General features: G+C 46.5%; 1 protein-coding gene across 2 annotated transcripts in view; it reads right to left on the minus strand.

Moving 5' to 3' along the window:
• DCLK1 (doublecortin like kinase 1) overlaps positions 1 to 15,283 on the minus strand; it is a 189,768-nt gene extending 174,485 nt beyond the window's left edge. For both annotated transcript variants that reach the window (XM_049853462.1, XM_049853463.1), the window contains exon 1: positions 15,163 to 15,283. In XM_049853462.1, coding sequence (XP_049709419.1) covers positions 15,163 to 15,259 — 97 coding nt within the window. In that variant the 5' untranslated portion in view covers positions 15,260 to 15,283. The remainder of the gene's footprint in view (positions 1 to 15,162) is intronic.
• Positions 15,284 to 15,554: the final 271 nt, after the last annotated feature.

Here is a 15,554-nt window from a genome sequence, read left to right on the forward strand (position 1 = left end):
GTCTCCACTGAGTCGATTCGGACTCACGGCAACCCTACTGGACAGAGTAGAACTGCCCCCTAGGGTTTCCAAGGCTGTAGTGTTTATGGAAGCAGACTGCCACATCTTTCTCCCATAAAGTGGCTGGTGGGTTTGAAACGCCAACCTTTAAACTCCCTGAGAGCTATAACTGGTCCCAAGAAGAGACGGCAAAGATAACGGGGAGCCGGCAGGGGTACCTGGGTTCCTGCTCCAGTTCTGCTACGCACCTCCTGTGTGATCTTGGGGAGGTGACTTCAGCTCTCTGAGGCTTTGCTTCCTCAGCTCTGCTCTTCTGGAAGACACTAAAGATGCCCTCGGTAACGGATGCATTCTGCCACTTCTTTCTCTCATGGAAAGGCTGGTGGGTTCGAACCCCTGACCTTTCAGTTAGCAGCCGAGCACTTATCCGTTGCGCCACAGTGCTCCTTATCACATAGGTAATAGTTTCATTAAGGGTCAGCAAGGGTAACCTTAACATTGCTCCATCTTGTTTTCTGTTACTTCCTTCTCCTCCCTGACATCTGTGGCGGTAGACATGTTCTGTTACTTCCTTCTCCTCCCTGACATCTGTGGCGGTAGACATTTTCTGTTACTTCCTTCTCCTCCCTGACATCTGTGGCGGTAGACATTTTCTGTTACCATCTTCTCCTCCCTGACATCTGTGGCGGTAGACATGTTCTGTTACCATCTTCTCCTCCCTGACATCTGTAGCGGTAGACATGTTCTGTTACCTTCTTCTCCTCCCTGACATCTGTGGCGGTAGACATGTTCTGTTACTTCCTTCTCCTCCCTGACATCTGTGGCGGTAAACATGTTCTGTTACTTCCTTCTCCTCCCTGACATCTGTGGCGGTAGACATTTTCTGTTACTTCCTTCTCCTCCCTGACATCTGTGGCGGTAGACATTTTCTGTTACCATCTTCTCCTCCCTGACATCTGTGGCGGTAGACATGTTCTGTTACCATCTTCTCCTCCCTGACATCTGTAGCGGTAGACATGTTCTGTTACCTTCTTCTCCTCCCTGACATCTGTGGCGGTAGACATGTTCTGTTACTTCCTTCTCCTCCCTGACATCTGTGGCGGTAAACATGTTCTGTTACTTCCTTCTCCTCCCTGACATCTGTAGCGGTAGCCATGTTCTGTTACTTCTTTCTCCTCCCTTATATACATAGAGGTAGACATGTTCTGTTACTTCCTTCTCCTCCCTGACATCCGTGGCGGTAGACATGTTCTGTTACTTCCTTCTCCTCCCTGACATCTGTGGCGGTACACATTTTCTGTTACTTCCTTCTCCTCCCTGACATCTGTGGCGGTAGACATTTTCTGTTACTTCCTTCTCCCTGACATCTGTGGCGGTAGACATGTTCTGTTACTTCCTTCTCCTCCCTGACATCTGTGGCAGTACACATTTTCTGTTACTTCCTTCTCCTCCCTGACATCTGTGGCGGTAGACATTTTCTGTTACTTCCTTCTCCTCCCTGACATCTGTGGTGGTAGACATTTTCTGTTACTTCCTTCTCCTCCCTGACATCTGTGGAGGTAGACATGTTCTGTTACCATCTTCTCCTCCCTGACATCTGTGGCGGTAGACATGTTCTGTTACCATCTTCTCCTCCCTGACATCTGTAGCGGTAGACATGTTCTGTTACCTTCTTCTCCTCCCTGACATCTGTGGCGGTAGACATTTTCTGTTACTTCCTTCTCCTCCCTGACATCTGTAGCGGTAGACATTTTCTGTTACCTTCTTCTCCTCCCTGACATCTGTGGCGGTAGACATTTTCTGTTACTTCTTTCTCCTCCCTGACATCTGTGGTGGTAGACATTTTCTGTTACTTCCTTCTCCTCCCTTGTATCTGTAGAGGTAGACATATTCTGTTACCTTCTTCTCCTCCCTGACATCTGTGGCGGTAGACATTTTCTGTTACTTTCTTCTCCTCCCTGACATCTGTGGCGGTAGACATGTTCTGTTACCTTCTTCTCCTTCCTGACATCTGTGGCGGTAGACATTTTCTGTTACTTTCTTCTCCTCCCTGACATCTGTGGTGGTAGACATTTTCTGTTACTTCCTTCTCCTCCCTGACATCTGTGGCGGTAGACATTTTCTGTTACTTCCTTCTCTTCCTTGATAGCTGTAGAAATAGACATCTTTGATGATTTCCTCTTCAGATTCTCTCCCCTTAGCCTGTGTGGTGTTTTGCTGTCTTGGTCTCCTCTCACCTTCTGACTGCTCAGCTTCCTTCAGGTGTGGTTTTCTGCCATCTGTCCCCGCATGGTGGCTCCCTGACGTTCACTGTCCAGCCCACTTTTCTACTTAATCTGCTGTGTATTTGTAGCCAAGTTCATCTGCTCTAACAGCTTCAGCGATGACGGTTATGGTAGACAGTGACGGTGACAAATAGTCACCAGATGGTCTGCAATAAGCAAACCCTTTGAAGTCTGTATAATTTTCCCTATTTTACAATTTAGGAAATTAAAGCTTAGAGATGATAAATAATTGTCCAAGGCCACACAGCTAGTTAGTGATGAAAGCAGTTTAAGCCCAAGTTCGTCTGCGTTTGGCAACACACTGCTGACCTCCAAATACGTTGTGGTTGCTGGTGCCGTCCCGTCAATTCCGACTCTGGGTGACCCCATGTGACACAGCAGAGCTGCCCCATGGGGTTTTCTAGGCTGTGGTCTTTACAGGAGCAGATCCCCAGGTCTTTCTCCTGTGGAGCCACTGGGTGGGTTCAAATTACCGACCCTTCTGTTAGCAGCAAGCGCTTAACCACCACGCCACCAGGGCTGCTGCTTCTAATTAGATGTTCTCTCCAATCTACATCTTGCCGTGACCCCGTGAGCTTCCCCCTGTGGGCCTCCTTATGATCACTCTATAGCCACCTGGGATCCAGCATAACCACACTGAGTCGACATCTCTGTGGGTCCCGTGATGGCTAAGGCGCCAGCATCCTCCTTAACACCAAATCCCTCGACTTCACTCTCAACATCTAACCTTTTGCCCCCTGCTTTCCAAAGCTACTGCCATTATCTTTGTTCACTTCCTCATAACCACCTGCTTCAAAAAAGAAAAACCAAGCCTGCTGCCGTCAATTCCGACTCATAGAGACCCCGTGGGACAGAGTAGAGCTGCCCCATAGGGTCTCCAATGCTGTAATCTTTAGGGGAGCAGACTGCCACATCTTTCTCCCGAGTAGCCGTGGGTGAGTTTGAACCATCGACCTTTCAGCAGCTGAGCACTTAACCACTGTGCTACCAGGACAGGGCTCTTGTTTAGACATTCATAATGATTCTTGAGCTTGCCTTCCTGTTCCAGAACTGAACACAGCATTCCATGAGGGCTTCACACTCACCTAACAGAGGCTACGGATTTATTCAAATACAACCCAGGGGTGAAGGTGGTCTCTTTGAACAGCTGCCACCCGATGCAAGCTCACAGCCAGTGTGTCAGCTGAACGCTCTGGGGCTTTCTGTTTAATTGATTACTTTAACTCTAGCCCAGCACTTTGAATGTGTCCGTGACAGATAGCATCTTCTTGATTTTATCCAGGAATCCTGGCTATTTAAGAGCCTCAGGCATCCCAGTTCTGCTCAAGTATTCAAAATGGCAGAGAAGGGATTCGAAGCAAGGTCCATCTGGTTTCCAGGCCCTTGCTTTTCTCAAATAAATGATGCTGCTGAGGGCTGGCCCGCCCAAATATCAAGAGTATAGCTGCCTAAATGCTCCCAGACAGGAGGGAAAGAAACAGAAAAAGCTAGAGTAACCCTCTCATGCTTCCTTGTGGGCAGCGGTGGCAAGGTGGCCTCAGGCCGACGTCCAGCTTCAGCTGGGCCATTCTTCCCCTGAAGTTGGGCGATCGTCCCACAAAGGAGGCCAGCATGCTCTTTTGTCCCCTGCACTGACCGGAACATTCTCCTGAGCACAGGAGGGTGTTGTTGTCATTGAGTCAATTTTGACTCATAGTGACGCCATGTGACAAAGCAGAAGTGCCCTATAGGTTTTTCTAGGCTGTAATCTTTACCTGGGCAGACTGCCAGGTCTTTCTCCCAAGGAGGCGCTGGGTGGGCTTGAACTGACAACCTTTCCGTTAGCAGCTGAGCACTTAACCATTGCACTACCAGGGCTCCTTCAACCAGGAATACGCAATGTATAATTAAAGTCTATATGCATAAACTCATCTGTCTGCAAAAAGATCAGAGAGATGAGACAAACAAAAGAAAACAAATAAACAAAACAAAAAAAAAAGCGTTCTTGACTTAAGGGGATGAAATTAACATAATATACTGTTAATTAAAAAAAAAAAGATTAAAATGGAAACAAACAACTTAAAACACATTAAAATGGAGTATGACTTTTTTGTAGCCCAAGAAAAGTACTCTATCAAATTGACTGGTGTTGTTCCTTTGAAAATACCCCTAAGACGTTTTACTTTACTTGGACTGACCCCATCGGCCAGTCAAAAGATGGGATTCTCTCCTCAGGTCTGTACTAACGTGGCGTGAGCATTCGCACAGTTCATCATCTTCTAAATGTGCTGCGGCTAATTACGTGAGTGCGCATATCTGGTTTGCGGCCAGCAGCAGAACTCTGTACTGAACTCTTCAGAGTGACAGTAATTCTCTCACTTATAACCTCCTTTCAGCAGTTAGCAAAGAAAGCTTGGCATAGGACCCCCAGTCATGAAGGAATTTTAACCAGTCTCCCTCGCTGCCACCCGCAGTCCAGTGAACTTCCAAAGACGACACGTTAACTGCATCAGTCAGGTTAACTACTCTATGCAATTGCAAATGAGAGCAGGAAAGTTTGATTCTAAAATTATTGACTTCCTTGACGGTAACTTATTCATCATCTGCTGAAGTACAGTGGACGGCTTTTAAAAAATACTGTCTTGGTCACTTTTTTGTAAGGGGTCAGGTTAGTAAATCCTTCATGCTTTAAGAGCTGTACGGTCTGTGTAACCGTTCACCTCTGCAGTTGTAGCGTGAAAGCAGCCACAGATAACACAGGGCACATGATACATACTGCATGAGCACGGCTGTGTTCTAATAAAACTTTATTTACAAGAACAGGCGGTGGGCCGGATTCGACAGACAGACTGTAGTTAACTGAACGCTGGTCTGAATCACTGATTGTTAGTCTTGTGAGGAGTATGTTCCTTCATGAGAACTTAATGAGAAGCATGGCTCCTACCCCAGAAAAATACACATGTGCACACAGGGGCGCATGCTCACATACGCACGGGCGCACACACACACACACACACACACACACGCTACTACTAAGCTTTCAACTTCAGGAAACTATATATCCCTGAAACTCATCCTTGAATCCAGGTTAAGACCTTCTGGTCTGGGTGGTGTTTCCTGACAGATAGCTTCTAGAATGGTCTACTGGATACTCTGGGACAGCCAATTAAAAAAAAAATAATTGTTGAAAGTATACACAGCATAACATTACCAATTTAGTAGTTTCCACATGTACAGTTCAGTGACACTGACGACATCCTCGAAGTTGTACAACCGTTCTCACCGTCCTTTTCCGAATCACTCCTCCCCATTAACATAAACTCACTGCCCCCTAAGCTTCCTAGCTAATCTCTCCAGTTGCTGTCGTCACTGTGATCACATACAGAAAGTTCTTAAAAGAGCACAATGCTCAAGGCAGACATTTTTTACTAGTTAAGCTAAACTATTGTCTGGTTTTGAGAAGACTTCAGCGGATATTTTGGTTTAAGGTTTAAAGATTATATGAGGGCAACAATTTTAGGGGTTCATCCAGCCTCCATCGCTCCATGGAAATCTGAAATTCTGCTCTGCCTTTTCCCCCTTTTGATCAGGATTCTTCTATAGAATCTCTGATCAAAATGTTCACTAATGGTGCCGAGGCTGAAATCCTTTACGGAAGCAAATTGGAAGGTCTTTCTCCCACAGAGCGGCTGGTGGGTTTGAACCACCAAACTTTTGGTTAGCAGTGAGCACTTAACCATTGTGCCACTGGGGCTCCTTAGCAGTGGAAAAACTGCAGGCATTCTGGATACTTTCTCAACCATAACTACATTTATGACCAGAACACAGTGATATTTTCCAATTTAATCGGCTGCAAGCCTGTGGAGACAGGAAGAGGACTGTAGTTTGGAGATCTACAAATAGATAATTTTCCACATAGGAAATTAAAGCGTTGCATAATACATGCAATCTTTTCTTTTCACTTTCGCTGCTGGTCCTCATGTTGTTGTTGTTGTTAGGTGCTGTCGAGCCAGTTCTGACTCTTAGCGACACTATGCACAACAGAATGAAACACTGCCCGGTCCTGAGACATCCTCACAGTCTTGCTATATTTCAGCCCATTGTTGCAGACGCTGTGTCAATCCATCTCACTAAGGGTCTTCCTCTTTTTCGTTGACTCTCCACTTTACCAAGAATGATGTCCTTCTCCAGGGATCAGTCCCTCCTGATAACATGTCCAAAGCACATGCGACGAAGTCTTGCCACCCTCGCTTCTAAGGAGCGTCCTGGTCGTACTTCTTCCAAGGCTGATTTGCTCGTTCTTCTGTTATATTCAATATTCTTCACCAATGCCGTAATTCAAAGGGATCAATTCTTCTTCGGTCTTCCTTATTCATTGTCTAGGTTTCACATGCGTATGAGGTGACTGAAGGCACCACGGCTTGGGTCAGGCGCACCTTAGTCCTCACAGTGACACTCTGCTTTGCAGTTGCTCTTTAAAGTTGTTTTCATTGCCCCTCAGTGACCCTCACAGGGGACGTTCCACTCTTTGATGCGGTCATTCCATTTCTTCCAGCTTTGTTGGCTTCTCCTTTGTCCTTATTCTCCCTGTTGGACTCAGATGATCCTCTTGGGAGGAATTTAAAGTAGCTCCAGCCCAGCTTGCTCCCATAGAGCCATGGAAACCCTCATATACCCTTTGCCTCAGCAGTATGCCACCAGTGCCAGCCAGCCTCCTTTACTCTGCTGCCAAAGATCCTTAGGTGGAAGGCAAACACTCAAACACCAGCCTGTCATTTCTCTCTACCTGCAGAGGATGGGGGCCCTGATGGTGCAATGGCTAAGCACTTGTTGTTGTTATGTGTTGTGAAGTTGATTTTCTACTCATAGGACCCCATGTGACCGAGCAGAACTGCTCCATAGGGTTTCCTAGCCTGTAATCTTTACAGAAGCCGATCGCTGGGCCTTTTCTCCAGTAGAGTGACTTTTAAAGGGCCCCTTTAAAAGTCACATGGAGGGTCATATTTATGTGTTGGGAGTCCCTGGGTGGTCCAAACAGTTAACACGCTCGACTACTAACCAAAAAGTTGGAGGTTTGAGTCCACCCAGAGGTGCCTCAGAAGAAAGGCCTGGCAATCTACATCCAAAAAACCAGCCATTGAAAACCTATGGAGCATAGTTCTACTCTGACACACATGGGGTCACACGAGTCAGGGATCATCTCCGCAGCAACTAGTTTTCCTGTGAGTTATTGCCTACTGGTATCTGCGCCCTATATATTGCCTGGACATGGTAGGTGAGCTTAGCTTGCTAAATGAGTGAATGTAGGAAAGAATGAATGAATTTTGTCAGCAGTCAAACCCAGTCTTTCTCCAGCCTCTGGGGATCTCGCTCAGATCCTCAGTGACCTGGTGGCCTCCTGGCATCACCGGCTCCGGACAGAGCCAGGGGCCACCTCCAGATGGATGTGGGCACAGAGACAGGGAGTCGTTTCACAAGGGAGGACCCCAAAGGCTGGGACCTAATTGTGTTAGAGGCCCAACTGGTTCCTAAATGTGTCCCCCTCACCTCCACCACGGGAACAAGACAGCAACAGACCCCACCTTTGGGTTCTAAAGGGCCCCACGAGCAAACTTCAGTGACATCTGCCTCCATTACACCTTGTAAATGACTCTGTGGCCAGGCCCCGCTGCAATCCAGTCCATTAGGAGGTGTGGCCGAGCCGAGGCTACGTTCACTAACGTCACTCGCCAAGTGACGAAGAACACAGTTCTGAACCTGCTTCGACATTTATTCTCTCACTAAGGTCCACTACAACCCAGAAGAAGAGCTGCTTGACAGAACAGGAAGCAGGCCTGGAGGTATCGAGGCCACACAGCAAGTGGACGTGGACTTGGACTAGACTTTTGTCTCCTGGCCTCGCCCAACGCTGTTTCTGCTCTTCAAGTTCTAAGCCTATCTTCCTGTCATGCCGAGCTGGGGAAAGCAATCAAGATCCTGGGGTGAATGGAGCCTGAGGTCTCATCGCCTGACACCTTGTTCAGGACGTGGGCTCCCAAAAGTGGTCAGGATAAGGTATGGTACAGATCGAGTCATGCCCCCGAAAATATGTGGCCACTGTCAGCCAGCTTGTTTTACTGTGGGGCTTGCGTGTTGCTGTGATGCTGGAAGCTATGCCACCAGTATTTCAAATATCAGCAGGGTCACCCTTGAGGACAGGTTCCAGCAGAGCTTCCAGACTAAGACAGACTAGGAAGAAGGACCTGGCAACCTACTTCCAAAGAGGATTGGCCAGTGAAAACCTTGTGGATAGCAACAGAATGTTGTCTAATATAGTGCTACAGAACCAAAAAAACTCGCTGCCATTGAGTCGATTCCGACTCACAGCGACCCTGTAGGACAGAGTAGAGCTGCCCGACAGAGTTCCCAAGGAGCACGTGGTGCCACAGAGGACTGGGGAAAAAGAGGTACCTTCAGTAAAGATTCCCGTTAAAAAAAAAAATTGCCATGAAGTTGATTCTGACTCATAGCGACCTAGACGCCCCTATGAAGCAGCTCTGCTCTGTCACATGGGGACGCTGTGAGTCAGAATGGACCGGAGGGCACCCAACAACAACAACACAACAGGTACGGCAGTGAGCCCCATCACACTACCATCTCGCAGTCCGTCTGATGTCAACTGAAGGTAAGGTTCACGTGTGCTTACTGTCAGACAACATTGCGCCTAACCAAGCTGACAGAGCTGGTGGAAGACAAACGCAAAACAAGAGCACTGCTGTTTGTTTGTGCCTACTCTGTCTTATCTCCTTAGAGACAATGTACCCTGTAAAAGTCCTTGCAGATCCTCATTCAGCTTTCTAATAGCTCTCTCCCAGACAATTCTGCCCCACCCATCAACATTCGCAAGCGGGCATTCCAGGCAAAACTACACAGCGTCCAAGGCAGAGTCCTGTACGACTCAGGAAACGAATGCTGCCCCAACCCTCAGGGACATTAAAAAAAACCCAGAAAACCACGGTTGCCGAGGAGCCGGTTCAGACTCCTATCCACCCCGCGTGTCAGAGCAGAACTGTGCTGTGGGTTTTCAGTCGGTGATTTTCAGATGTAGGTCACTGAGCCTTTCTTCCAAGTAGCCCTGGTGGCCCAGTGGTTAAGAGCTACAGCTGCTGACCAACAAGTCAGCAGTTCGAATCCACCAGCCGTTTCTTGGAAACCCTATGGGGCAGTTTTACTCTGTCCTATAGGGTTGCTATGAGTCAGAATCAACTCGATAGCAATGGGCTTGGTTCGTCCAAGGGGTCTCTGAGTAGGTTCGAACCGCCAACCTTTTGGTTAGTAGCCGAGTGCTTAACCATCTGGGCCATCCAGGGACTCCTTCAGAGATATTAACTCACTGCTGCCGAGTTGATTCCAACTCATAGTGGCCCCAGAGTACAGAGTAGAACTGCCCCACAGGGTTTCCTAGGCTGTAATCTTTACGGGAGGAGATCACCAGGTCTTTTCTCCTGCAGAGCAGCTGGTGGGTTCAAATAGCCGACCTTTCGGTTAGCAGCTGAGAGCTTAACCACTGAGCCACAGGGCACCTCTCCTTCAGCTATGAGTGGTCCAATAATAAGAGGGACCTCCCACCACAAATGAGAACCTTTTGGGCACAGTAGTTCAATCAAGTCAAAACACAACCATCTGTGTCATTCAGATCATATTTTTCCCTAGTTGAAGGGATTTCAAGAGGGGCTCTGATTGATTGCTGAGATCCACAGACACTCCGTTGCTAATCAAAAGGTTGGAGATTCGCGTCCACCCAAAGGCACCTTGGAAAAAAAGTCTGGTGGCCTACTTCTGAAAAATTGGCCACTAAAAACCCTATGGAGCACAGTTCTGCTCTGACACACAGGGTCGACCTGAGTCAAAGTCAACTCAATGGAAACTATTTTTTGTTTTTAACTAATAAATATAAGGCTATACCTGTGCAAATCTAAAGACAGGCCAAAACGAACAAATAAAAATTAGTTTAACTTGTAGCCCAGATTAAAATTAAATCTGACCAACTCCAAGCAACGTCCAAGTAAAAATATGTCAACTTAAAGCAATGCCGACTGACACCAGAATGAAGAGCATGTGGGCATCTGTTGATAAAAAGAAAAATTCAGACAGGCCGTGGAGAAATCAAAAGAGGAGGACAGACAGTGAGGCTGATGTGTAGGGTGACCTGGAGACAGCAGGGTGAGTGGGGAGGAAGCTGGCCACCCCAGTTTGGAAAGGCGCTGGCTTTGAGGCTGGGGGCCTCAGGCTATTCACCGAGGAGCACTGCCCTCTCTAGTGGGAGGTGGACGTCCCTCAACAGTCGCTTTATAATGGCAACAAGTCACCACGCATCAGTTCATCACCAACGTACAAACAAAACCATGCTAAGCCTCCGTCCTCCAATCTGGCATTTCCCTTGGTGGCGTTTCATCGTTCTAAATTAGACAGCAGGCTGCGCGGGGAGAGGATCTGTCGGCCTGTCTGTCTGTCTCTATTTACGGTGCAGCGTCAGCCACGTCCAGGTGCTAAGGACCCACTGAGAGATGACGATAGCGCTAAAATGCCTATGTTTCCAGCTAGAGGAAGGAAGGTGGATGCTTCTGCTTGAGAAACTTTAGGAAGAAAGGAAGCTCCCTCGCCGTTTCTAAGGCTGATCTGGCTCCAGTGTCTGCCTGTGAAATACACGCCTTTAACGGCGAAATTACTCAAAACAAAAAAGACCTTCAGAACTGCCTTCTTCCCGTAGTAACTAGGGGATACGAGATGGCTAACCCTTAACGCACTGGGAAAGCCTAACCCCCTGTCGTGGAGTCCATGCCAACCCACAGCGACCCTAGAGGACAGGACACAACTGCCCCACAGGCTTTCCAAGGCTGTCATCTTTACGGGAGCAGGCTGCCACATCTTCCTCCTGCAGAGTCCAAACTGTAGACCTTTCTGTTAATGGCCAAGCGCTTAACCACAGCATAACCAGGGCTCCTTAATGCACTGGGAGCCGGATGAATTTTGAAAGATAAAAGTGCTGCCTTGTAGCAAAAGATCATCTGGTGCTTTAAATCAAGCGGAGCCCTGCACGGGGCAGGAGCACTAATTCTGAAGATGTCTGTCACCCGCCCCCCACTCCCCTGTCCCCCTGCCGCCCCCACTCCTCCTTTTAGGAAGCCACTGGGGAACAAACCAAATGAAGCACCAATGTGCAAACACCATTTAGCAAGCACAGACACGCTAGACCGAATCACGCTCTGAGCACTTAAAAAAAGGTTCAAAATTTAATACATTAGCAGCAGAACACGCTGTACAAGCAAAAGGAAAATCACAGCTGTAGAGGCGTGAGCTGTGTCTCAAGGTAAACTCAGGGCGGAAGTGAAATCTCAATTTAGATTCCTTTTCTAACCCCCGCCTCCCAGCCTTCCAGCCCACGTTCTCTGTTAGGACGGGAGGGGGCGGACCACTGTTACTAAGTAACGCATTTCACACCAAGAAACAGTGAAGGTCTGGGTTAGCTCAGAAAGCAACAAAGTTTGTGCTTGAGAACTGTGATCTTTTTAAAAATTACCCACATGAGACCAAATGGACAACAGTTACTGTAAAGTACAGATAAGAAGCTGGTGGGGGTGGGTATCAGTGAGACTAATAAATGGGAGTGGAACAACTAGAAGGGAGAAAACGAGAATGCTGACACCAACTGAGGAGTGTAACCAATGTCCCTGAGCACTGTGCGCAGAAATTGTGGCATGGGAACTTGTTTCGCTGTGAATACTTTCACCAAAAATACAGTAAAATATTAAGAAAGAAAGAAATGGTTAGGGCATACCCATCGAAGAGGACAAAGGACACGAGCTGTCACCAAAGGTGTTGGAAGTGGTCCTTTCCAGAGACAAGCCACAAACGACAGGCAAGGTGTCCTGCTGTGTGTGTGTGTGTGCGCGCACACGCGTGCACATACGTGCTTTCCTCTGTGTGTATTCTTTTTAATGGGAAAAGATTCTAAAGGGAAATCAGTATTTTCTGGTATTTTTCTGTTGCACTTCTCAGAACATCTACCTGCTACCTGTCGCAGGTAAATAGGGGTTTCTGCAGCATCCTGGATTGAAAGCATGTTGATGAGGAAGGGAACAGCTGGCTGCCTGGGCTCACTGGGCCTGGACAGGAGGGAAAAGTGGCTCATAAGGCCCATAAGTGGGCGCTGGATACAGCCAGGAGGGCTTGGGAACCCATGGCTACCTTGGTGTTGATTGGAAACTGAGCTGTATTCCCGTTCAAGTTTGACAGACCATGCCCTCTATCAAAGCAACAAATGTACCTTTCATTTCAGAACGCATCTGGTCTTCCTGACCGTTGTATCAAAAGCATCTATTTTCCTGAAATTGAAAGTCAAGGCAGTGTATTTTTCTCAAAACTGTGCTGTCAGCACTTCTGTCTGAACTCATAATGTTAACTTGTTCTACACAACAGCAAAGCTCGCGATGGGGAGAGGCCCTCCCTGAGGGCACCGTATGCTTGATATATTTACATGAATCTTTGCTCCACAGGGCAGCTTCTATCAGAGAGAAAGATGGAATGCACCCCAGTTAGGATGCTTGAGCCAGAAAAACTTAAGCTTCTTCAGCCAATTCAGCTACAGAAATTTTTACTGGGCATTGAAGTGTTTATGATAAACAGGCAATATTTCTTATTGTATCCCTCCCTGTCTCTACAAACTGAGTTATTTTTAAATGGTGAGATGATTAGAATGTGTGAACACTTAAGGGATACATTTATAGATGGATATCTTCATAAATTAATCACAGTAACATACATGTATATACACATAGGAGCCCTGGCAGCGCGGTGGTGAAGCGCTAGGCTGCTAACCAAAAGGTCGGCGGTTCGAACCCACCAGCCACTCCACAGGAGAAAGGTGTAGCAGCTTGCTTGCTTCTGTCCTAGAAGGTCGCTCTGAGTTGGAATTGACTCAATGGCAATGGGTTTTGTATATATACAATAAAACCTGCAAAAACTGGAGAACGTGTAAGGTGGAAACCTGTCAGAGAAGAGAAACTCAATACCTTCCTAAAACGAGGGATAGAAAAGCATAAGACTGGACCCTGTCAAAGGTGGAAAACTTGTAAGACCCAGGAAAACAAGGCAGTCCTGGAGAATTCGGGGTCTCACGGGTTCCACTATATACGCATATGATATTAACAACAACAAAAACGGCTGTCATCAAGTCAATTCCAACTCCCACTGAACCCACGTGTGTCAAACTGCTCCACAGGGTTTTCAATGGCTGTGACCTTCCCTCCAAGGCGCCTCTGAGTGGATCTGAGTCACCAACTTTCAGTTAGCAGTTGAGCTGTCTGCGCCACCATGATACAGGGCCTCCGTGATACAGACATGACATATGAACACGCACCCGCAGTGTTTGGGTGGGACCAAGACCTTACCTCACTTTTCCTAGTTTTGTGGGTCGGTGCTCAGGTATTTCCCACATACTTTGTCAAAAGCTAACTAATCTGCTTCTTCTGCGTTTATCTAAGCAAAAATTCATTACCACGTCAGAAAGCACATCCAAATACACAGATTTTGAATTGTCAATAAACACGTACGATTTCCCTAATTAGATCAGAAGTAACGTTACCAAGGAAAGGTCTCTTTGTTCTGTGCAGTAATCTTTCCTGTAATACTGTTAAAATCCTGAAAGAATGTCTCCACAAACAACTGCCTCCTTCGCCATGAGACCAGAAGAACTGGATGGTGCCCGGCTACCATTACTAAACGTTCTGATCAAAGATTCTATAGAATCCTCATCAAAGATTCTATAGAATCCTGATCAAAAGTGGGAAAATGCAGAAGGGAATTTCAAATGCTCATAGGCTCCAGACTTTCTGGAGCCATGGGGACTAGATGAACCCCCGAAACTCTTGCCCTGAGATAATCTTTAAACCTTAAACCAAAAATATATCTTGAAGTCTTCCTAAAACCAAATCTTGAAGTCTTCTTAAAACCAAATGATAGTTTAGCTTAATTAGTAAAAAAAAAATCTGCCTCAAGCACCATGCTCTTTTAAGAACTATCTGTACGGGATCAAAGTGACAACAGCAACTGGAAAGACGAGACAGAAAGCTTGGAGGGCAGTGAGTTTATGTAATGGGGGAGGAGCAGCTCAGAAAAAGCAGTGAGAATGGTTGTACGACTCAAAGGATGTCATCAATGTCACTGATTCGTCACGTAGAAACTGGTGAGTTGCTCTACTGTTGCTGTGTATATCCTCAACAACAAAATAAAAAAAGATCCTGAGACCATTTATTGTATCACAAAAAGTATTCTTAAAAAGTCATAACCTTTAATATTCATTCCCTAAGACGCTCCTTGCCCTCCTTGTCCACTCTTTATTGACGACAGACAAGCATATCCAGCTTCTTAGCTCCTTCCTTTCTGATACCGCACAGATGCTAATAACATACAAAGTCTGAAGTATTTCACAGAAAAAGGTTACCAAACCACCTTCCCAGTTAGGAACTGAAGGAGGCCACAGGAAGGAGCTCCTAGAAACATACTCAACAATCTTATGAGTATGAATCCCTCAACTATCAATTTTGAGAAAAAATGTGTATAATTAAAAATGTAGAAACTCACTCCACAAGTAATTAAGCGGTTATAAATTAGCCATTAGACATTGACTCTTCCAAATGATTTAACTTTTCCAATGATCATCTCATCTGTTTTCTATATTAAAAAAAAAAATCAAAGAAACCTGAGATCAGAAGAGACATGCCAGTGGAGGATGTGAAACTGATGTGGTAGCTCCGGAATTGACGTAACCTTGGCCCAGTGCAGCTCGTTTTGAGAAGCTGCCTCAAATTTCCCCTGGTTTTGAACTTTTTTTGTATTTTTTTTTTTTTTTTTTCCTTACCACTTTCATCTAGCAAGAAATCATCCTGGTAACGGAACTTCTCCGGTCCACATGCAATAAAAATGTCATCATCACCAAAGAAGTCTTGAAGGCACATCACCTAGGAGAGAAAAGCAGGAGACTCAGCATGGGGTCAACACATCCAGCCCCTCCGCAAACCCCTCCCATCTAACGGATCAACAGGACCGCTTCGCCAGAGAGATTTCAAAAGAGGGATCCTAGCATCTGTTCCTAGTAAGAAACATGTTACATTTCAGACGGCAGGAAGTCAGGATAAGCAAAGTGGAACCAGTAACTGTCACATTTATGACGTGATACATCAGTAGACTATGAGGTAAGAGCCCTTTGTTTTCATAACAGAGCTGAGGCAGCCACATGTGGAAAAGGGTTTC

The sequence above is a fragment of the Elephas maximus genome, chromosome 14, assembly GCF_024166365.1.
Source record: "Elephas maximus indicus isolate mEleMax1 chromosome 14, mEleMax1 primary haplotype, whole genome shotgun sequence".
In the NCBI taxonomy this organism is placed as follows: Eukaryota; Metazoa; Chordata; class Mammalia; order Proboscidea; family Elephantidae; genus Elephas; species Elephas maximus.